Source organism: Phyllostomus hastatus, unplaced genomic scaffold (genome assembly GCF_019186645.2).
Source record: "Phyllostomus hastatus isolate PE091 unplaced genomic scaffold, TTU_PhHast_1.1 phas_contig_40, whole genome shotgun sequence".
NCBI lineage: Eukaryota > Metazoa > Chordata > Mammalia > Chiroptera > Phyllostomidae > Phyllostomus > Phyllostomus hastatus.
This window is the reverse complement of record NW_025333872.1, coordinates 74,851,537-74,876,500: the sequence shown is the minus strand read 5'-3', so window position 1 is coordinate 74,876,500 and position 24,964 is coordinate 74,851,537. Positions and strand designations below refer to the sequence as shown.

Sequence of the window (24,964 nt, the reverse complement as noted above, 5' to 3'; positions counted from 1 at the left end):
ATATTTATATGAAATCACATAAAGGTATCCTGGAGAATACAAGGCTCTGTTTGAGAAAAGTCTCACAGTAGTTGTATTTATTTTGCTTCATAATAGCACCACTTGAGCCCTCACTGCTGTGGCTCAGTGGATAGAGCGCTGGCCTGAAAACCGAAGGGTCGCTGGTTTGAGTCCCAGTCAGGGCACATGCTTGGGTTGCGGCCAAGTCCCCAGTAGGGGGTGCAGGAGAGGCAACCACACATTGACATTCCCTTCCCTTTCCTTCTCCCTCCTTTCCCTCTCTAAAAATAAATAAATAAAATCTTAAAAGAAAAAGAACCACTTGCGTTTCTTTTCAGTTCTCTCTCTCCACGAGAGAATACAAGTTCCAGATGTTTGCTAATGTCAAAAAGCTCTTCAAGGGAAACAACCAACTTTAGAACAAGCTGTACTCTCAGTACTATGCTCCTGAAAACCAAGATAAAATGACCTCTGAGGGTCCCAAATCACACCTGTGATAACATGTTTGCCATCTAAACGTGTGTAAAGTCAAAAGATGTGATGAGAAAATGATCAGTCCACAAATGAGATAGATGTGCTTGGAAAACTCCCTCCAAAATGACTTTCTATCATAACTACTTTCGTGTTCTGGTCCATTTTCAATGTATTAAGAAGGAAATTCAAAATAAAAAGAAAGCCACTTTCCCAAAAGTGTGTACACACTGGGAACTCATAGTAACAGGGCTATTGACTTCACACAATGCAAACGGCAAATGGACAAGACGGCGATAGCCTTTAATCCAGAATAAAAATCTGAGTTAGAAGTCCTTTCACTTATCATAGTCTACTACTTACTAATGGTGTGACTTCTGCCTATAAACTTAACTCTGTTTCTAAAGTAGAGTAAGGAAACCACCTACCTCTAAATTACTTGAGGCACTAGTTTAAAAATGCAGATTCCTTGGGTCCATGCCTGCCTTAGTCTCCTTGGCTGCTATAACAAAACACCACAGACTGGGTGGTTTAAACAATAGGATTTATTTTCTCCCAGTCCTGGAGATTGGGAAGTCCAAGATGAGGACGCTGACCAGTCTGCTTCCTGGTGAGAGCTCTCTTTCCTGGCTTGCAGATGGCCACCTTCTCGTGTCTTCACATGGCCTTCCTCAGTGAGTACATGGAGAGAAGTATAAGATCTTTCTCTCCTCTTCCTCTTCTTATAAGGCCACTAGTCCCACCATGAGAGTCCTACTCTCATGACCCCCTGTAGACCTAATCATACCTCCCAAAGGCCCTACCACCAAATACTGTGGCATTGGGAGCAGGGCTTCAACACATGGATTGGTGGAGGTGGGGGGTGGGTCGACACAAACATGCAGTCCATTACAATTCCAGATATCCCGATTCACAGTCTCTGGGATTGGAGCCCAGGAATCCACCTCTTTAAGTTCCCAAGTAGTTTCTATGCACACTAATATTTAAGAATCTCCACTGTTATCATCTTGAGCCAGATAAGTTTCCTTATTGGTAAGGTAGGATTGTCGCCATCCTTTCCTATTTCAAGGGTGTTGACGTGTTGAGGATCAATTAAGAATATATGGACCCTGACTTGTATGGCTCAGTGGGTTGAACGTCATCCCACAAATCAAAATGTCTTCGGTTCAATTCCCGGTCAGGGCACATGCCTTGGTTGCTGCCCAGATCCCCAGCTGGGGTCGCGAGAAGCAACTGATCAGTATTTGTCTCAAACACCAATGTTTCTTTCTCTCCCCCTCTTCCCCTCTCTCTAAAAATAAATAAAATCTTTTTTAAAAAAGAATGTATGGAAATGCTTTCTAAAACTGCAGAGAGCTATGTGAATAATCACAATCATTTAAGTTTTCACTACTATATTGCCAAATCTCATTCTAAAACTAAAAGTGAGTGAAAAAGAAAATTAAAAATACTACAGATGTTATCCTAATTCTTTTTTTTTCTTTTTTTTTTTAATTTTCTATGGAAAGCAGTATGGAACTTCCTCAGAAAACTAAAAATGAATCTGCCTTTTGACCCTGCAATTCCACTGCTGGGACTCTATCCTAAGAATACTAATTCTTGTAATTCAATCTCAGATAACTAAAATACTCAGGAAATTGAGTGCTCTATCCAGTTAATATTTAGCTAAACTTTCAGGACATTTTTTAAAAATTCTCTCTTAAATGTATTATTATATTTTCTTTTATTGATAAATACATAACTTAGCTTTTATCTGATGCCAAAGACTTTTCATGTTGGGTCAGCAGTCTGATTATCAGTTGTGGTTGCACAGGATTTAGGCTTATCAGAGTAATCCCTGTTCTGCCAGACACATTTTTGTTGATTACTTGTTGTTTGAAGGATATCTCATAGTTGATAGAGGCATGTTTATGTTAACCAAAGGCAGGCAGATCTCTAATTACAAGTTGTATCCCAAAAGCTTATTTTTTCCTAAATTGTTTGGAACTTGAAAAGCCCTTCCCCAGGCCAAAAAAGAAAAAAAAAATATGAATCACTATTAAGTTCTCTGGCTTATTGTCCAACAAGCCATGCTATCAATAAAAATACATTTGCTATATCTTAAAAGTCACAAATATTTAGCAATGGAATCATCAAGAACAAAATTAAGATATGATAAGGCAGGAGAGAGCAAAACTGAGTGTCCAGAGTTACCTGAAAAAGTGCTGTAGAAAAGAAGAAAAAAGATACTGAAAGGGTGGCTGTGTATCCATGAGAGGCTGCATGAAGTAGAAACAGCTGAGATACAAATGCTGAGACAGATAAAGACCAGAATATAACTCAAAGCAAAAGAAAGGAAGAGAAAACAAGTGTTGTAACTCCTGTTTATAGTTCATTCATTGACTTTTCCATCTCCATTCTACAGCAATAATTATATACAATTATATATTATAGTGTTAATTACCATTATATACTAATGAAATGTTTGATCTCCCTAAATTTATACCCAAGTTTCATCTCTCTTAGTGTACCTATATTTGGGTTCCTGACCTTCAACTGGCCATATGAGTTAAGTGGTTGCATGTTTTGTCTTTCCACCTAGCCCTTTTCCAGGTCAAAGTGTCACTAGGTGTAAGTGAAAATGCAGTGCACTCATTCATTCATTCAACCAGAACCTGACACGGAGTGTGAGACACTGTGTTAGTCCCGGTAGCAATCACAGCATTCTTGCTGGATTCCAAGAAACATTTGGCGCATTTTATTAGAACCTGTGAAACAAATACAATACGGGGCAAACAGAAGACCTCTGGTCTTTAAGATGTGCTGGTCATTTGAAATAAAACGTGAAACTAGGGCTGGACAGATGTTAAATTTTATAAACCAAAGAGCAATGTCAACTCCAATTCAAATTAGGAGCAGAGCACTATCTCAAATATTCTACATGCTGAATTCTAGAAATAACATAACGTATTGCAAGAGGAAGAAGAGAGAAGTTAACAGAATGCATAACATTCATGTCTGACTTTCTGATAAACAAGGCTACTTCTGCCACTTAGAAAGAACTCTTTCATTAAAAGGTGAAAGTAGTCTTCACTCACCGCCACCGACACACAGGCTCTTTATACATACAGAGATCTATGTATTTGTAAGTACAGCAGAAGGTCACAAAAAAAAAAATAATAATGCTGTAGACCAGCTCACTGGAGAATGGAGGAAATGTACTGCCAAGGGGTTGAAAGTTACCTAATCCTTTGAAAATTATACCAGGGGACAAGGACATTTCAGATCAATCTGCAAGTCCAACTGCAGTGGAAGTTGACATTTCAGTTCAAAAGTTAATTTGGAACCAAGGAAAGGTGTCTAGTATTGAACAAGCCTATGAAGCCTAAAGAGAACACTACTTTCTATGCAAGTAGAAAAACTCCTGAGAGTTTTCTGCAGTTTGGCTTGGTGCCTAGAGGAGAGCCAGATGGTCTTCCCTTGAGATCAAAAACCACACTGGGGAGAAGCAAGGGTAGGGCAGAATCTTCCCCCTCCGCAGCCACTCACATACCTACATCATTTAAGTTTATCTGAAATATCTTCTTAAAAATGCAACAGTCAGGTTGCCACTGATTTTCTCCTGCAGAGCACCTCTTGCATTTATCCTGCTAGATATGAACTGTGTGCATATGGACCTCCTGGGTGGCTGGCCTCTCATAACCTCAACCCCAGATGCACTGAGTCAATCCATTTCTTTAGCTTTATGAAAAGTATGCTCATGTTTAAACTGAAAAAGGAATCCCATAATTGCAGCTCATTTGTAGAAGACATGACCCAGAGCTCTTTGATGACAACTGTCACATTTCTTTGGGAGACTCTTCCCTTCAGATGTGCATCATTTGGAAGAGGTCTGGGGGCAGAAGGGTACTGACATAGGGAACCAAAAGAAGACTGGACAAATTAAACAGTTTTAAAAATACAGCAACAAGTTTTGGTGTATAGTGATGTTCCACAGAATTTCATCAAAAGACATGAGGCAAAGGTTCTTTCCAATTCAATTTGTGTTAGAGCAAAAGATCCCATCCAATGAGATAAAAAAAAATATATTCAGCATTGTCCTACTTGTGGAAGTAAGTCCTAGGACCTGCCGTGTCAAATGCCCAGGGTTGTGTCATCAGAGCAGAACAGAATGCTGTCCCACCAGCCGATTGCCAAGGTCAAAGATTGGAATGCATGTTCCACAGGCAGACTTTTACGGACACTGACTGTGGATCTCTAAGTAAACGAGTAGGAAAGATTAAACAACTAAATTTAGCAGTTAGAAATTTCAAAACCTTTCGAGACTATGGGCATTTATGGATTTTTTCGGACTGTAAGATGCACCGGACCATAAGATGCACCTAGGTTTTAGAGGAAAATAGGAAAAAGATTTTTGAACCCCCCAAAATGTGCTAAAATGTCTAATAACATAAATAACATAGGCCACTGCTTTCCTCCCTCCCCCACAGCAAGCCAGGTAAGCTACATTCTGACTATAAGACACACACCCCTTTTCTTCCCAAATTTGGGGGGAAAAGGTGCATCTTACAGTCCAAAAAATACGGTAGATTTGATTTCACATTGGAGTTCACATACAGATTCAATGCATACTTACTGAATACCTTGTAATGTGCTAAACGCCTGAAAGTACTGATACTAAATAATTTAGGTGACCAGGATATAAAAACCTAAGATCTCCCATTATAACAAAAATGGAAAACGTGACTCTAGACAAAAACTAAGTTCTCATCAGTGGTGACATATAATGCAACAAATATCTTCAGATAAAAACATGTGATTGGTTCCTCTAAGTACTCTAACATCTCCATGATACCCAAAATATGGTGAAAATGGAAATTCCAATGAAAGGAAAAAAGATTTCAAAATCAGAAAAGATATTCTCTACACAGCATTGTTCAATCATAATATGTAAATGAGGATATATTTTAGGGTGCCCAACACATGGAAATCTGTTCTTTCCAAATAACACAATAAGAATTATTGCATCTCCTCATAGATTTCAATTGACTTCCCCACATACATTGTTCCATGTGATCCTCACAGTAATCCTACACAACGTGCAAGGGGGTTGATGTCCTCATTTTAACACAGAACAAACTGGGGTTCAAAGACAGGTTATCCGAGGCTTCAACAATCTCCGGCATGAAACCAAGAACACCTGCTTCTGACCCTCAGCCCAGCACTCCTCACCACAGACCCTCACCACAGACTGAAAAACAACCCCTCCCCCCATTTCATAAACTTGACTGTGGATCCTGCAACTGTCATAACAAAAGAGCAGAGGAATAATGGGGACTTTTGTTAGCAACAAAAAACCACGTAGCTTACGGTGAAAAGAGTGGATGGAGAATCATAAACATTTTACACACACATTTTGAACAGATGCAAGGAAATTCTTAAACAGAACCAAAGGGAAATGTGTTTTCTAAAGTTCTGATAAAACTTGAGCTCCGCTAAATCTTTCCAAGTGTAATCAGCTAATGGGATCAGGGAAGTCACCGACACTGCCCGCAGAGCCACCCAAACGCCACCCAGCAGGGGTGACACATTATTGGCGGTTCCCAAGACCAACAGCTTTCTGGTTGGTCGTTCTTTCCTCTAAGAACCTTGTACTCTCTGAGGGTTACAAGTGGCATTTCCAAAGATCACGATTTTTTTTTAAGCCTGCTTCTATAAACAGGCCCTTTTATAAGCATCAGGTACTGCCAGTGAGAGTGAACTGTTATTCCCCCGGGGTAAAGTACAGGCACTGGAATGATGAGCAAGTATCCCCATCCGCAGAGTGGAAAGGGCAAGTGACGAGCGGCGCGTGCCTCTCTCCGGGCACCGGGTGCTGACCGCGATCGCCGCGCAGGAGCTGCGCGCCGCCCTCCCCGCCCGGGACCCCGGGCCGCGCACCTACCAGCGAGAGCACTTTGTAGGTGTTGGGGTCCTTGGCGGGACGGGCGCGCGCTGCTTTTTCCAGCGGCTCCTCCCCCAGGTCCATGGGGGCCAGCAAAGACGCGGCCGTCTGCGGGTCCCCGGGTGCCTCGGCTCCCGGGCCGCGGCTCGCGTCGCGGCCGTTCCCCGCCGGGCCCTCCCGGCGGCCGTGGCCTCCCTCGCCGCGGCTCCCGCCCCCCGCGTAGCCGTCGCGCTCCATCGTGGCCCCGGCGCTCCCGCCCCGCCACCCGGCCGCGCCTTTAATAGGCTCCGCGGCGGCCCCGCCCCGCCCTGCCCGCGGGGTGACCGCCCCTCGCCGCCAGAGCCCTGGCTGCGCGCCCTTCGCCCAGCTCTAGGAGTGAGGGGAAAGCAACTCAACGCCCTTGATTATTTGGCTTCCTGTCTGATTTCGGGCACACAGCGTGTCGGTTATTTTGGGTCCTTTACGTGGGCGGGTCTTCAACTTCCTCCAAAGCCTTCCCCTCCCTGCGCCCCGGCCACCTTTCGAACACTTGCAGGAATCGCCCTGCGTAGCCTCGCGGCTCGGGCTGGACTGGACTGGAATTGCAGTGTGGTCTGCAGAGGGCATGAGCTCATGAGGCCCCGAAATAGAGCGGGAGCAGAAGGGTGCAGCGGCGGGGCTGCAAGGTGGAAGAGTGGAGCAGGGACAGGCGCGTGTTTCTGGATGCACGCGCAAATACAGTGTAGGGCCGAGCATGCGGGACTGCGACCTTCTATTCCTCCCGCGTAGAAACGAACAAGAATTCCTTCAAATCCCTACTATGCACTATTTATGCTATTATGAGAGCGGAACATCCAGCCTTAACGATCCAGTTTTACAAAACACATACCGAAGGAATACTTCGTTTTCCACGGGATGGGTGTGTGTGTGGGGTGGGGGGGGAGTTGCTGGGATTTTGTCGTTGCTTTGGGTTTAAAATGTTTACGTTTGGGTTCTTTTACACTTTCTATACTGAAGACTTCATAGTATCATGCCGCCCTCTCCTGAGGTTGATTCTCCGTTACCTAACATCGAACATCTAACGCAAACTGAACTACTTTGATCGTTTATTTTTGAACCAGGGCACGAACAGTAGGCCGTAATTCTTGGTGGGTGTTGATTCACCTTTGATTCTACAACTTTTACATGTCCTTGCTCATCAGTTAGAAAAACCACAAATGTGTGGTGAAGGGAGTCTTGCCTGTCAAGGGGAAACCAGTGACTTCCAAGGGCATTGCAAATACCTGGGGCTGCCTTCACGGATCAGGGAGGACGATACAATCCAAAACAAGTCGTGTTCAATTCATTTTGATTACACAAGTATATTCAAATGGCTTTTAAAATGAGAACAGGTGTTTCACCAATAAAGTGTGTGTTGTCCCCTTTAATGTGGTCGACTTGGGAGGCTTTCCATTTCCATTGACTCATTCATTCACTCATTCATTCATTCATTCACTCACTCAATAATGAGTCCTTCAATACAAGCCGTTAGCCTCCAATTATGCATACCACATCAAAGATGAATAAAAGTAAATCTTTCCAAAGTGGCTTACAGTCTGGTCCAAGGGGACAAAGGCAATAAACAAAACATTAAAACCCAAGTCATATATGCATTATAGTCACCAATAGGATATTTCAAAGCCTTTAGTGGGAAGGGTAACTGACATTTGGAAAAAGGGAAGGCGATCTATCAAAGCATTATTGAGCTTTTTTTTAATTACCTTTGAGTCAGCTTCCAAACCACCCAAGAGAAACAAGTTTTCAACATTTCATAGTCACATATTTTTTACCCCAGACTTGGCTCCAAATTTTCCCCTAACTGTTCCCAAAAATCAAATTCAAGGACAAAGATTTACTCAAAGGAGACCAGTCAAATGAGTGTCAAAACTTCTAAAAGCTACTCAACAGAGACATTCCAAAGTGGCTTTGAACCTGACAAAACAAATGGAGTAAGTGTATTGTCCGCATCCTAAGGCAAAAAAGAAAAAAAAAGACAACACACACTTTAAAGACTTCAGCCATCGGAAAAGTCCGTGTACAGTCTTCAGGGTCACAAACTCGAACATCTAGGCATCCTCAGGAACCAAAAGTAAGTGAGGCAACCTCTTTTAGGCCAGCGATGCACCACGCCAAAGGGGGCAGCACTTACTCATCAGTAACTAGATCGGGTGCCCATTGTGGCCAGATAGATTTCTCAAGAGAAACAGGAAATTTAGATGTTTGTTTGAATACTCCAGATTGCAAAATTTTTGTCTACAAAATTCATAAAAACAATTTCTTTAAACACTTTAAAGGCCAAACCAAATGTAACACATCTGCGGGGTGGGCCTGGCACACACACCACCAGGATGTGGGCTCTGCCTTAGGCTCAAGCCTTGCCTGTGCCAGTTGGGACTTTTATGGGTCACTATAAAAATCCAGTTGCAACTCTAAAATCAGAGGAATAAAAATGAATCAAGTGTGCCACTCATATTGTTGAGCTGCAGACATCACAATGCCTGTCATTGCGCCTTGCCTTGGTCTTATTTAGATTCTAAATGATCTGAGAGACAGCTTTACTCCCCAAAGCACCATGAGGTCAGGAGACAGGAAACCGCAACACGACACGGTTCTCTGGTTAGTGCAAAGGTGAGCAAGGAATGTTTCACTTTCAGTCCTAAGACACTTTGTTTCAGTGATTGAGGGCTCTAACCTAGTGCATCATGAAGATATTAGTTTAAAATTTTATAAGATTTCTTAAGTTTTACTATACAGAAGTATTTAAACATTTCTCCCTTGGTGCTTTAGAGTAGAACAGGCCAAAACACCAAACAAAGCCTATTATTCTATGTTTGAACTATGACGTCTTAAGGAGGCTGAGAAGCGACTCTTCTCAGTTTTTAGAAAATGAAATATGCTGCAGACTAATTATTTTTGCAGCTGCTCTGAAGCTTCCCCAGCTTTCTTCAATTCTCTGGTGAAACACCCAAAACATCTAGTCCAGTCTTAAAAGGAAAAACACCACGAGACTCTTTAATCCTTAAGAAACCTAGAAAAAAGTTTTTCTATGACACTAAATTATTTTTAAGGTTTTTGTATGACATCTTCATTCCTCTTTCTTTTTTGTAAGCACAAAAGCATGCTCTCTGGAACAAGCAGGGAGAGCTATGTGGCCTGGTAGAGGCTACAAGAACTCTCTGAGACTTGGTTTCCTCATTTATAAAACGCTGTTACAAATAATACCATAAAATTGCACTGCTCTCTCTAAATGCCAACAAAATGTTTAACATTCCTCAGATTTACATAAAAATTTAAATGTATTCTCTTTTGGATTTAAATCATCCAGTTTTTACCCATAAGAGAGAGAATATCCCCACTTTATTTTTACATAAATTAGGCATGATTTACATATACGTAATTCTGGGGAAGGTTTGCGCACTGCAGCTGGATATGGGTCTACATGGGGAGAGCCGGTGGGGGCAGGAAGGAATGCTTACCCGCCTGGGATGGCAGACAGACACCTTGTCTTCAGTCGGATCCAAATTGCGTCACGTGAACCCAGAAGTGTAAGATGCCATTGAGAATAGTAGAAACTGTGGGAAACATGGAACACATATACCCCATCTCAAGGCAGCGGCTGCCAGTCCCTCACTCTTCCGTTGTCTGCAGCCTCTGCCCCTCCCTGCCATCTCTGAGACCTCACTTTGCACAGAGCCCGGAGTTGCTGATGATCTGCATTTACACCTGTCACTCTGCTGCTGTTTTCTATCTGCTTCATGTCTGTTAGCTTTTTCATTTGTCCTCTGTTCCTCCTTTACTTCTTTAATTTTATCTTAAAACTCTTTTGTATTATGCTATGTTAATTCCTCTGTTGAATTTTAGCTTTTTTTAAAAAGTGATTTTTTAGTAATCACTCTTTTAATAAGGAACTCTAGGTCCTGCTCTAGAGGCTGTATATGCATCTGTAATTTTCCATTTACTTAATTCTTATAAAATATAGCATTTTTTCCTCTAAATCATCTCCATTTTTTGTGGAGAAAATAAAACAAGGACTTAGGACTCTAGGACTCCAGAACTAAGATATAAGAAATGAAGATATTATAATTACCATACAATAAAATGCACATATTTAAAGGGTAAAAAGAAAAAGAAATTATCATAATATATTTCATTAGTTACATATAATTACCAAAATAATATATTTAGTATGAAAGATAGATTGAAAATATTTATACTGAATGCTAATACACTAGCCCTCTGAACACACACTTATTGATTACCTACTGTATACTGTACTAGAAATACTGGAGATAAAGGAGAAAAACAAGAATAATCCATCTTCACAAAAAGCTCCTAGCCCAGTGGGAGGGACAAGAATATTAGCATTTAATTGCAATACAGTATGTTGAGAACTGTGAAAGTGTATCCCATGGTGATGGAAGCCCACAGAAATGTACCAGTCCCCAAGTGGAAGGTCATAGTCCATATGGCCATCAGTGCTCACACCTCCTGCAGTCCGCTTTAGAAAACCTACCTCTCTGAGAGGCAGCCCCACATACCCCAGGAATGGCCCTGCCCTCTACGTGGTCACAACTGATTTCATCAGATGCCTAACAGAAATCCAGCCCATCCACTGGTGGTGCTGTGACTGCAGTTAACTCTGGCTTGAGCTATGAGGCTTGCTGTCACTAGAAAATTTTGCACGACAGCTGAAAAGCCATGATGCAGCTTTAGAAAGTGAGTGAAAGAGACCACATTGGACTTGTGCAAGGTGAATCGGCAAAGGAATCCGTTGTAGACTTCAAGGGAGGTGTGGGGCAGGCACTTAGAGAGAAGCAGTGTTGGGAGTGAACGTGAGTGACCTATTGATTTTCAGCATCCCAGCCCAGGACTTGTGTGGCTCAGATATATTTTGCTTACCGTCTTTGGATTTTACCTGTTGTATTCTTAAAAGAGTGCTCCTTCTTTTCTGCCATGATCTAATTTTAGTGGGTTTCTTTCCTTATGTACAAAAAGACTAACACATGAAGAAGACATAACACTTCTACAGTGGCCAAGATATGGAAACAACCGAAGTATCCTTCAATAGATGATGATTGGATAAAGAAGATGTGGTACATACACTCGTATATAATGGAATGCTACTCAGCCATAGGAAAAGATGAAATAATGCCATTTGTAACAACATGGATGGACCTTGAGAACATCATGCTAAGCCATATAGGTCAGGCAGAAAAGCTAAGAACCATGTGATTTCACTCATAGGTGGGCTGTAAAATTGAAAGCAACAAATGAATAAACAAGAAAAACAAACAAACAAAAACTCACAGACACAGACAACAGTATGATTGTTACGAGAGGGAAGGTAGAGAAGTAGTATTGTAACAAGTAGAGAGGATCAAATATATGGTGGCAGAAGATGATTTAACTTTGGGTGGTAGGCACACAATGCAATATACAGATCATGTATCATAGAAATGTACACTTAAAACCTATATACCTTATTAACCAACGTGACCTTAGTAAATTTAATAAAAAAAATAGGATAAGTTGTGATATTCTGGGTCTAAGAGAAAAGTTTACAGAAGTATTGCTATGTGTAAATATTCTGTTTAGAAAATGATTTTAGAGGTGAAAATGCTTTCAAAATATTTTTATTATCTAGAGTTCTAAGTAAACTTATTTTAAAAAATTAAATGTAAGATAAATGGATTAGTAATTATTCACAAGTCTTGAACTTTCATGTGGATCTAAAATCAAGTAATTCTGAGTTCTTGCTATCAATACATTGAGAATCAAAATTGAAATTAACTTTATTATAACAAAAACTAATTGTCCATAAATCCCCATATTGTTGGGATTATCATATTTTTTCTAAAGGAAAATGAAAGTCTTGAACTTGCAAATTTTATTAAAGTGTTCAAATTAAAATGAAGAAAATCAAAGTTTCAAAAAATGTGTGAATAATTAACTTTGTTTACTCTCAGTTATGTATTTTTTGATTGTGGAAATCCTGATAAGAACTGGTAAAACTTACACTGAAAATTTAACTGTTTTAATAAAATTAAAATCAAAGTAAATATATGTTTCAATATGCATGATTGCCAAATTAAAAAAAAAAAGACTATTTCTAACAATAGCCAGAGGAGATGGGGAGGGAAGGGTTTTCAGGAGCTACTATAAAGGACACGTGGACAAAGCCAAGGGGGGAGGGTGGGAGCAAGGGAGGGAGGTGGGTTTGACTGGGGTTGGGGGTAGTGGTGGGGGGAAAATGCAGAAAACTATAAGTGAACAACAATATAATAATTTTTAAAAAAGTCAGTGAGGAGGATGGCATAGTGGGGCTTGGCCACAGACAGTGAAGGTCCTGGGATGGTTAAGCAGGAGGTGGCTGTCCACCTTGACCTTAGTCATGTATGACCTAACAGCATGTATGCTTCCGTGCATAGGTGAGGCCTGGAGGCGGAGGGGGTAAAAGCTGCAACAGAGTCTCCAGTCGTTGAAGAGCCTCCTCCTTCATATCCACATGATCCCAACAGAGTTTCCCATCAGAGTTGGCATATATATACTTCTTTTCTCTTTGCTAAAGTAGAATACACATGTAGAAAAATGCAGTCATAAAAAAGATTATTTCAAGTATCTAAAAATTATTGATATATTCTTTATTGCTATACATTCACATGCACACACAGATGTTTATCCTTCTCTATCTACATATCTGTCTATTATACAACTATGGAAAATAATTCAACCACAGGAAACAGCATGTTTGAAGGAGCACATAACTTTTGGTTTCTGAAGCCAAAATCAGGTCTTCAACAAACTGAAATACTCAGCAAATTGATTTGATCTGGATGGAAACTCACAATAATAATATTAACTGTCATTTTTTTAGTGTATTGGTCATGGTTCTGTGGACCTTAGTCATTCACCCATGTTTTTAACCCCCTTATTTATTCATTTGTTCATTAAATATATGTTGAATCTTTACAGTGAGCCAAGCATTATTTTAGGCTCAGTCTACAAGGGTAAAAGAATATCAGTCTCCTTAAGGAGTTTAACAGTCAAGAGAAGGGAGACCAAAATTAATCAAATAAGTGCTGAGAATTATAATAAATACTACAGTGAAAAAGTATGAGAGGCTGGAATGTATGACTGGAGTGTCTGAACCAATTTGTGGTCGGGGTAGGAAGTGGCCAGAGAAGAATTCCCTAAGGAAATGATGCTTAAGCCAAGATTTAAGAAGTAAGTAGGGCTTAACTAGAGGAAGTGGAAGTAAGACCACAGACCCAGATGATTTTGAAAGATGGCTTTTGTTGGTTGTGTAAGATCTGTATATAGGAAGAAATTAAATAGATTGGCCATGAGGCACAAACTGGAGACTATCAGTTCTTAACCCACCAGTTTTAGGGGTTCTCTTTTATACATGAGAGCAATTCAAGATGCCCTCACACCAACATTGTCAGAAATAATTTTAGGATCCAGATCTCAAGGAACACTTGAATGGACAAGTTAAAACATTTTTTCAAAGGGACTAAAACAATAATATATATTTGAAATGTAATTCAGGTATATACATTTAAAAAATAAGAAGATAGATGATAAATTAAATAAAGTATACATTTGAACCTATGTTAAAATGCATATTTTGAAAATAAGGAGTGTCACAGTAAATATAAAAAGAGATTCAGAAAGAAAGCAGGTCAGAGAATGATGTTGAGAAAGAAAATCAGTAAGATAGTTTTTATTTGATTTGATTTTGTTTTAATTTGAGTTGTGAGACACTGTAAGTAACAAGTGACCTACAGTAGGTTACAATAGGAAATTGAATGCCTTGTGCTTTTTCTCCTCAATCATATAAAGTTAAACTTACAAGGACATTTCATAGGAACATGTGCTTGGCAAACTGGAAAATGCAGCATAAAGATTCACTTTAGTTAGTTTTACACTTTCTTCAGAATAGACATACTTAAACCTCATAAATATGGTGTTGCAAATTGCAAAATGTACTAAAATTTCATTTTAGTAAATTATTATGTGTTTTCCCAAACAAGGGGATGTGGACACTGTGGGTCACAACGTTTCGGCCATCGTCCGTCTTTCCACAAGGAAGCAGAGGAACCGCCTGGAACAGAGGCTGCCATATGAACGGAATGGGCAGCCCTCGTCTCTAGCAGCTGCTGTATTATTGTAAACACAAGAATCCCCAAGTGGAGACAAAAAGGACATTAGGGATTCACTGAATCATGCTCTCCTGCTCTCAGTCAGTAAGCCACGAATTGGGAAACAGCAGCTGCTGACAGACCCTTCAGGCGAGCAGCTGAGACACAAAGGCTTAAAGACAATTGTACCTCTAAAGGACACTGATACAAACAATCCCAGATACCTTGTTGCAAAGTGACATGGAGACAGTAAATGATGACAAATAGTAAAAAAATACTAAATATCACTTTTGCAGCATTAAGAGTAAGGGAGGCACGGTGCTATGCAATTCACAGATGCTCTGTGATTACTCCACTTCTCTTCACTGTTTGCAAACCAGCAGCAGCTAGAAAGCTGAGCTGCCACCACCCACATGGGAGAGGCAGGTCTCATCAACTCTATTTACTGGTGAGGAAACTAAAAGTTTGCAATAGTTTTACAGTATTACGTTGTACCAAGAAACCACATTTTTAAACCAACTAGGTTGTTTCTAATCATGTTACCAAGATGTTGCATACAATGAATACCTTTGTATGTACCGCATTTCTCACATGTGTGACTATGCTTGTATGAGGTATCCTTATACATGGAAATACTGGCTTTTCACTTATTTCTGTTTCTAAGGACTCTGGAAAATGCCTCCTACATAGAATAAATGAATTCACTCTCCCACACGCAATGCATGCATGAGTGGTCCTGTCCTTACCCTCAACCTCTCAATACGGCAATAATAATAGCCATCCTACGCTGGTGCCTACTCAACTCTGGGGTTGTTCTAAACAGGTTACAAACATTAAGTCATGCAATTCTCACAAAACTGTAAGAGATAAGTACTGCTGTCATCATTACCATTTTATATATGAGAAAGCTGGGGCAAATAGAGATGAACAAATTTGCCCAGGGTGACACAACCAGTCAGCCACACGAGCTTTGGAGGCCAGGGCCCATGCTTTTAAATCCTTCATTATGAGGTTTGAATTTTGTTTTGGTACCTCACTGTAATGGTTTTCTTTTTTCTTTTTTTTTGCATTTCTCAGCCCAGCTTTCTTGCCCTAGGAACATCATGCTCCATTAACCGTCCACATAGCTCCTGGCGGCCCAGGCTCTTCTATTTGCTTCTCCTATGATGCTGTTCATTGTGATAATCGCACCCGCCTTGCTTTTGAAGGTGAAATACTATCATCGGGCTTCCATTTTCCTTGTGGCTGTCCAGAAGCCCAGATCTATAAAGTTGCTCCTAGTCTCAGCCTTGGCCTCCAGAAAAGAGTGTCACGGAGCCCTGTACAACAGCGGCACACCCTCCGCAGTGCGTTCCTTATGGGTTCAGCTAACTGCATTTTTCTGGGCTCTCCCACAGCTGGTGGGCTTTCAGGCCTTACATAGCATGTTCACGCTAGCATGCCCACTTCTGTGAGCCTTTTGATTCCTTGCTCAGCCTTTCATCATGGACTTCCGGAATTTCTACTTAAGTGCATGTGAGTTATTATTTTCCCAGTTTCCAAAGCCAGCCTAGGGCTAGCAATGTATTAATACCATCTTCAGTGGACTCTGCCACTTCAAGTGTTGGGAACCGCCCTGACTGGTATAAGAAGCTGAAACCGCCACCTAGGCTAAGGCTAAGGGAACGCCCTTGGAACCATAAGCCAGCAAGGAGACAAAAGCTTATCTCCCTGGCAGGAATGTTGCTTCTGCTGCTTTATTCATAACTGAACCCCAAAAAGCTTGGTCGGTTAGCCAAAGACGGGTAAGATTCCCCACGGGGGAACGACCTAAGACAGGCACGATCACTTTGGGAGGCCCCCCAAAAGAAGGACTTGGGGGGCTGCAGCAAAAGGGGGTGACAGACCCTCGCTCCTCGGCTTTGACATAGCCTGAGTTCTCAGCGTCTGGGAAAAAAACCTCCTTGTCTCCCGGTTGCCTTAGTTCCCTTGCTCCACCTAAGCCTGAAACAATGACAGGATGGTGCAGCTCTGTGCTGAAAAGGGCGGATTCCCCGGGGTGATTAGGCCTAAGAAAGAACATGCAAATTACTGTGAAACCTTCTTTGTTTAGAATGCTCTCAGTTGAATGAGAAGGGTCTTAGGAGGAAGTTATTTTGTTCCTCAGTCTTACAGCTCTTTGACCTCCGACTCAATAGACCCGGCAGAGTTCTTTGTTTTCTATGGTTACCTGAATTATTATGCAGAATGAGCCCAATAAAAGCAGGTATGGACTGTAAATCAGCACGCTCCCCACTAGGGGGGGTGGCCATTTCATCCCTACTTCCCCACAGAAACTAGTTTGTCTCTGTGCATGTGTTTTTTCTCGCGTGTTTATCGTCGAGCCATCCACAGCGTTCTGTGGTCATGGCTGGCCAGTGACCCATGCAACATTCAAGTCCTGTGTCAAGAGAGGGGGTTCCTATATCAATAAACTCTTATTTTACTATATTAAATATTATATATGCCATCCCACTTGATTTGGCCAAAAGTTCTCTTAGAAACAGCCAATACATGTTAGCTAGATTCTACATCTGCTGGATAACATTTCCCCAAGTTGTGACTTGACCCTAGTTATTGGTGTGGCTGGCAGGTGTGAGGGAGTGGAGGGCAGGGAGAGTTACATCTTGAGGTAGATATGTGTCTGTTTGCAAGGCCTCAGCATCGTCTTCTAGTTGGGAATGCTAGTCTCTAAAAAGGAAGAATGCGCCTCTCTGCTTGTTGGAATCCTGTTTCCATCAGAGAAACTGATAGCTTTTGAAGGACAGTGAGAGAAATGCTTCAGAGAGAGGAGGCATAGATCCAAATCAGAATGCAGGTACATTGTATTAAAAGTTGTTGTTTAATTCTTCTGGTCATCTTTGGGAAGAACATGAAGCTATATTTTTGACCATTTGACTCCACTTCAAGAAAGTTACTGCTGAGTCAGGATGCTTGAATTCCTGTGTAGATATTGCACATAATTTTATATTGTTTTGCTTTCTTTATATCATTTCTATGATGTGCTGAAGACATCCTAAGCATTTATACGTCTATCAGTTTATATGGAATCTCAGGGTGATCACAAAACTTATTAAAAATAATTGTTCCTCTGACTCCAACATTTGAAAAAATCTGCTTCTTAGGATATAGTTATTCATACAACTTCCTCCTTTCATTGTGGATATTTTAATGGGAGATTGATTTTTTATTTTTATTTTTTGCAGAGTAGGTGAAGAGAAAGGGAAGAGATGGCAGGAAGGAAGTGCATGATTGGGTTGTTTCCAGTATCTTTGAGTCCCAGCTGGGCTGCACCAAAATGTAATTTATTTGGGTGTTGAGGGAGGTGAGTCTACAGATGTTTGTGAATAAAGTTAGTTGAAGAAACATTTAGTAGAGAGAAAAAGCTCTGGAATTAGTACACCTTTGTTAAACTCCTAGTTTCTCTATTTCATGGTTGGACCACCCTAGCCAAGTAGGTTAACTTCTTTTCACTTTCCACATTTTAATAATGAGGATAATAATATTATCAGCCCTGCCAATCCCCAGAACAAAAAAAAAAGGCTGTTCAAGATATTAATTAACATTCTGGACATGAAAGCCTTTGTAACTTTTTCAGATGCCATTGGGCTGGTGAGGATGCTCCAGTCGTAATCACTATGGAATAGCTGCAAACTGGAGGCAAACTGTTTTTTCATACAGGGTGCATCTGCCACAGTGCAGTGGTGCTTTGTTTCTTCTAAAATTCCTAGGATTTTTATTTTTTAATGTTTCAAACTAATTAAGTGTTGGCAAACATAAATTATAAACATTGTATGTTTAAATTAATGTTCATTTCTAATTTTCTACCATGACTATTGAAAAATAATTTTTTTTTACCCTGAAAAAAAAATGTACAGATTATAACCTCAGAGAAGGCAAACTGGTTTTTTTTTTTAATTGTTCCAAAGGACATTCTTTGTATAAATTTGTAGACATTGAGGATCCAAAGTAAATTTCTAAATATACAGAACTCTATATGAGAAAAGGACCCTTTATTTCAAAGTAAAGTGTGAGTTTATAAAGAAAAATCAGTGTCTTTTTTGTGTGTGCTGAGGCAAACAGATCTGTCTTTCCTTCCTTCCCCATCATGATCTTTATTCCTAAAGAGATCAAGTAAGATTTGTTTGCTGCTTAGCATTCTTTTTTTTTCCTTTTTCTTTCTTTCTTTCTTTTTTGGCTATCCCTTGGCCTATTGTCACTCTTTTCAGTCTGTTATTCCAAAGTGACATCAACATTCAGATAATTAACACCATTCAAGGATCCTTTCATAAGGAAGATTCTGAATAGCCCTTGGTCCTCTTTCCCAGCCCTCAATATCTTCTGTTTATTTTCTTTCCAAAGAAGTGTTATCATTATATAATATCCATAATGTAATTAGACATAACAACACAAAGTTACACTATTATTATCATGAATAAGTGAAGGTTTTGCTGATAATAGATTACTCTCTGACTAATGGCAGAAAGAAGTCCTTGAAACATACTACCCTGTTAAAGAAACAGCCCTTTAAGAAAATGATTCTCCTGCAATAACAAGCTTACAATGAAAAAATAATTAATTTCATAAAAAATATGCGGCTTGCATAGCATACCGTGTTGCTAAATTTTTCACCGGTATTAAGATCAATCTGTGTACAAGCCTTAAATGTGGGAATCATCCACTTTATTTCAAAAACATCAGACACACTGGAAGGGAAGAAAGAAAATATATTTCTCAGGTTGAGTTACTTCAGTTGGCTGTTCCCTGTAATCAGATTGCTGGGATAACTGCCAAATCCTTTCCCTTGTGTGGCGTGCTGCATGCTCTAGTAGAATCAGAATACCAGGAGTTGTTTTAAAGGTGAGCCCTCTGCTGAGCAGGGAACTGGGTGATTCCAGAGGCTCTCCACACCCCACCTCCAAGCCCCAGGGGGACTAGGACCCCTGGTGAGAGCATCCATACTCCGGCTCAAAGACCTTGTGTGGTGCATTAGACTTTCAAGGACACATGTGTGTTTCGAAAAAAATATCAATATTGTGATACTATTTTGTATTTGGAAAACCAAATAAAAATGCTTATTTTGAAATTTCAAACCATGTGTTGCTTATTTGGTTTTCTAAGGGAGGAACAGATTTTGAAATGTTGAAATGCTGTTCATACTTTTTTGTTCTTTCTGTTCCTTGTGCGGATTTGCCTGATTTTCATGCCAAAGCCAGGATCTGTACTAAGAGTGGATGTCAACAAGACCACTGGCTTCCCAGGGTGAAAAGGAGAGAAATCCAGCCTCCATCAGCCTTGGCCCAGAGCACAGATGGCCTGTGTTTGCCGCTTCTTTTCCTTGGTCAGCTTTCCTGGAGAAACTGTGAACCCAATGCCCAGGGGTCCCACGTGAAGCTGAAGCTATGTGCCTGGCGAAGGAGTGGGCGGAGCTCTGGATGAGAGTTTGGATACAGAGAGGGTGGCCATCCCAGAAAGAGCAATTTTCTTCTTTACCAGTCTCCTGAGAGAAAAGCAGGAAGGAAGAAGGGAAGGGGAAACCTAGGTCATGCTTGTCAATGTGGGCTTGCTGAAGTGTTTTGCTAAGTAACCATGGAAAAATACATTGATACTAGACTTCATTACTGCAACCAGAAAGAATTTTTCATGATTAATAGTTTCTGAGTCTCCAATACTTGGAATATGGCTCTGCTAATGAGAATGCACTACTAGTTCTCAAAGAACGCATAAACAAAGTTAAAATCGTATATGCTAGAAATATCAGTAAATATAAATGCATATATATAATCATGTAACCTTGTTATTTCTTATAGAGAAACAAAAATGAAAGTCAGTTTACCACTCACTAAGCCAGAGGGTGATGAATTGGCTTGATTTCTATGTCTAAGAGTTATTGAATATTTAATACATTTCCTCTTCATCAATGGTGATTCCAGAAGAGTGAAGTCTAAAGATTTTATGGTCTCTATATTCTGTAATCAAAGATGGAGCACCATCCTAGCCAGTGTGGCTCAGTTGGTTGGGACTCATCCCAGGAAGTGAAGGGTCACCCATTTGGTTCCAGGTCAGGGCACATGCTGGGGTTGCAGGCTTGGTCCCTGGTCTGGGTGCATTCAAGAAGCAGCTGGTCGATGTTTCTCCCTCACATTGATGTTCCTCTCCCTCTCTTCCCCTCTCTCTAAAAATAAATAGATAGATAAAATATTTTTAAATAAAGCACCTATTGTACATAGATCAATATTTGAGAGTCCTGAGGATCCCCAGCCCTAGGAAGGACAGATCTGAAAGTGTCAGGCAAGAGTGACCCCCTCCCTTCTATGTACTCACTGACATAGACTCTGATGTCAGAAACTAAAGCCTCCAGCCCTGGCTGGTGTGGCTCAGTGGACTGAGTGCTGGCTTGTAAACCAAATAGTCCCTGGTTCAATTCCCAATAAGGGTACAAGCCTGGGTTGCCGACCAGGGGCACACAAGAGGCAAACACACATTGATGTTTCTCTCCCTCTTTTTCCCTCCCTTCCCCCTCTCTAAAAATAAATAAATAAAATCTTATTTTAAAAAGAAAAAGAAACCAAAGCCTCCAGATTCCAGCATCCCACCAGGAACCAGCAGATGCTGGAATTACATAATTACTATATTAGGAATGCCTTTGATTGGCCTAATACTTTATTTACCTCTATAGACAGTTCCTGACTTATGATAGTTCAACTTACTTTTGACTTTACAGTGGTGCTAAAGTGATATGCACTCAGCAGAAACCACACATCGAATTCTGAGTTCTGGTCTTTTCTCAGTCAAGCAATATGTGGCCTGATGCTGGGCAGTGGCAGCGAGCAACAGATCCCCGCCAGCCACACAGTCAGGAGGGTAAACGAAGGATACTCTGAACAGGGTGTCCAGCCTTTTGGCATCTTCGGGCCACTCTGGAAGAAGAGGAGTTGTCTTGGGCCACACATTAAGTACACAAACACTAATGAAAACTGGTGAGCAAAAGAAAGGCTTTAAGCACATTGACAATTTTGTGTGGGCCGCATCCATAGCCATGCTGGGCCACATGCGGCTCACGGGCCGCAGGTTGGACACCCCTGCCTGTGTGTTCTGCTGCCAGTGTTTTTTCCGATATGGTGCCTCATGGTTTTGCATAAACTACATGAGCTATTCAACACTGATTATAAAACAGGCTTCGTGTTAGATGATTTTGCCCAACTGCAGGTCAGTGTAAATGTTCTGAGCATGTTAAGATAGGCTAGGCTAGGCTGTGGTGTTTGGTATTGAATGCATTTTTGACTTATGATATTTCAACTCGTGATGGATTTATAAAGATATAACCTCATCATAAATTGAGGACCATCTGTATTAACACTTTATTCACCAAAATGCAATTATACCATTGCATTTTATTATTGTTCTTGCTGTTATTATACCATTTTGTAGGTAAAAATATGATGCTTAGAGAGTTTAGAAATATGTATAGTGTTGCTACCTGTAACAGCTAAAGGCACATATTTTCATTTATGCTGCAGAGGGAGGTATGGAAAACTGGGAAAATATACTCAAATCTTTTCTTTTTAGGTTCAGAAATGTTGGCATTTAATAACACATTACACCTTGGCAGTATACAATTAGGATTTATAAAAAGATATACTCAACTGTTGGTATATAAAAAAGAAACACTATTTAATTTTCTACACACAAAATTGTGATATCAGAGTTCATCTCTTATTAAGGTAAGACTAAGTTGAGAAAAAGGAAAATATCCTCTAATTTAAACATAATACATTTTTTATGTTCTATTTAAAGATTTTATGTATTTATTTATTTATTTATTTATTTATTTATTTATTTATAGAGAGAGGGGAAAGGAGGGGGAAAGAGGGAGAGAAACATCAGTGTGTGGTTGCCTCTTGTGAACCCCCAACTGAGGACCTGGCCTGCAACCCAGGTATGTGCCCTGACTGAGAATCAAACTGGCGACCCTTTGGCTCTCAGGCCAGCACTCAATCCACTGAACCACACCAGCCAGAGCTAATGGTATTATTTTTTTAATTATATTTTATTGATTATGCTATTACAGTTGTCCTGATTTTCCTCCCCTCCCCCAATCCCCTACCTACCTAGCACCCTCCACTCCCTCAGGCAATCCCCCCACCATTGTTCAATCTTAAGAAGCAACAAGCAGACTAATATCATTAGATCGGTCTGTGATACTTAGTCTAGTTTATTCTCTAAGGGAGTTCTCTGATGGCTGAGGGATGTGCCCCCTTAAGGAGCAGGGTGTATGGCAGGAAAGCCATAGGACACCTTGGCTTATTCAGATTTTACAGGCCCAGCAATCGACCTAAAACCTTGTAAAAGTAGATGAAAGTAGATGCAGACACATTATCACACTTTTTCCACATCTGAATCCGGCTTGCCCCAAGAAGGTCAGAATTGCGTGCTTGGAGAAAAATTACTGAAATGAGCTAAATGAACTGAGCCACTCCCAAGAGCCTAATGGTCCTGTGAGAGTGAGCACACGCAGCGCTTGTCTCTCCCTTATCTCAGTGTGAGAAATCCAGACAGGTCTCCAAGAAATGAAGTGCTGTTTTCTTTGGTCTGTCTCTCCCACTGGAATCTAAAACTCTGAAGGGCAGGAAGCTTGCTTTAACTCACAGGTGTTCCCTAAACACTTAGAACCTTGCCTGGCATACATAGCAGGCACTCAGTACATACTCTTCAAACAGATGACGGGAAGTCAGTAGGCAGGGGAGCACAGGGAGGACTGCAGGCTTTGAGCGGGCAAACGTGAGCTCCAGTACCGGCTCTGCACCTTCTGGCTGCGTGAGAGCCATACTCTGAAGCTTTAGTTTCCCAAGCTGTGCAAATGTTAACAATCAAATCATTGTAACAATTCTTCTTGAAGCACCCAGTGTGACACGGGTTTTATAGGTGTAGTTATTACTGATATCACAGTATTTTTATTTCCTTTTCTTTCAATTTTATTTTGCATTGGTTTCAGGTGCACAGCTTAGTGGTTAGCCAATCATCTACCCCAATAGTCATCATGATATTCTTATACAAAATAGTTCAAAATATAATGTTGTATTCTTTTAGTGTTCTATAAGACATAACTAGAGCTTGAACACTTAAAAATATTCGTTCACTTTAGCACTCTCTGTACTACTGAAAATGTTAAGGCTCATTAAGAGCATAAGTTCTTCCAGCTTTCTCTGTGAGAACTTCAGCAGTTCAGGTAGCTACTGGAATACAGCAGCAACTGAAACACACAATCGTCTAATGCCAGGGTTTCTTAAATCATGAACACCCCAGAATAACAAAATGGTCCCATTAATAGTATGCAAAGTTAGAAGACTAAAGAAGCAGGCTCATCTCTTGCAGCAAATATTTTAATATTGACAAAAGACAGAGAAAAAGCAGGAATAAAAAATGTGATTGATTTTGCTTCTCAGTTTTCTTTCAGGAAGAATGCACTTCAGACCAAGAACGGTGGAACAAACCTCAGTGAGAGGATATAACGACACAAGGTGGGTGAGACAGTGAGACAGAGGGAGGCCACCCTGAAGAGTTCATCCCCACAAATTAAAGTGGTGTACACGCAGGGACATGGCTCTGAAGATTTCTGAGCTATTTCCAATTACTTCTGACAGGCGGACTGCAATATATTTACTGAGGGGCAGCAGATGACCATAGGGCTGCTACATTTGTATGTTCCTACAGTAAATTGCATAAGCCACGGCTTGGCTTTAAAGGACATATGTTAAAACCAGTCTCAGGGAGTAAGAAGAGCCAATTCAGTTCATGAAGGGCAGGTTCATTCATTCATGCAGAAGTCGCTTATTGAGTGTCTTCCATGTGCCTGATATGCCATAGTCAGAGTGCAGCTGGATCTCCAGGAAGTACCTGACAAAACCTTTCAGGGAATACTAAGAAAGTAGGTATCTTCTCCGCTGATTGCATGGCAGGGGTCCCTGACAAAAGAATGGTGTAATCTGTACGAAAGTGTACGTTGATATAGATCAATGGCACATTGAGTGAACCAAGAGGGTGAACCAAGAGGTTGTGTTCCGTCTCATATGTGCGAGAAATCATGTTCAGAGAGGATGCTATAAAGGCCATTCCCTTCTGTGAAAGCCACCTCACCCGAAGTATTGACTTAGTTCCACACACCACAATTGAAATGAAAAGGAATGTTAAGCTGAGGACGATACAAAGATCCTGAGGAGATACACAGACCCTGTTGTCTGAGGAGCAACTGCAAGAAAAAACAGGGGTTTGCCCGGAGAGAAATAAAGATTTTGGGGACACATAAAGCTCCCTCTGTTAATGAATGGGTGCTGCAGAGTGGGGTGGAAAAGGAGGAAAAGGCTGACCATTTGTGACGCATCTCTGAGTCAGG

The 24,964-nt window shown here is 40.8% G+C and overlaps 1 protein-coding gene across 1 annotated transcript in view; it reads right to left on the bottom strand.

Annotated features, from left to right (window-relative positions):
- Window positions 1–6,650, bottom strand: part of ENPP1 (ectonucleotide pyrophosphatase/phosphodiesterase 1) — a 60,251-nt gene extending 53,601 nt beyond the window's left edge. The window contains exon 1 of the mRNA XM_045842850.1: window positions 6,395–6,650. Within this exon, the coding sequence (XP_045698806.1) occupies window positions 6,395–6,631 (237 nt within the window). The 5' untranslated portion in view covers window positions 6,632–6,650. The remainder of the gene's footprint in view (window positions 1–6,394) is intronic.
- Window positions 6,651–24,964: the final 18,314 nt, after the last annotated feature.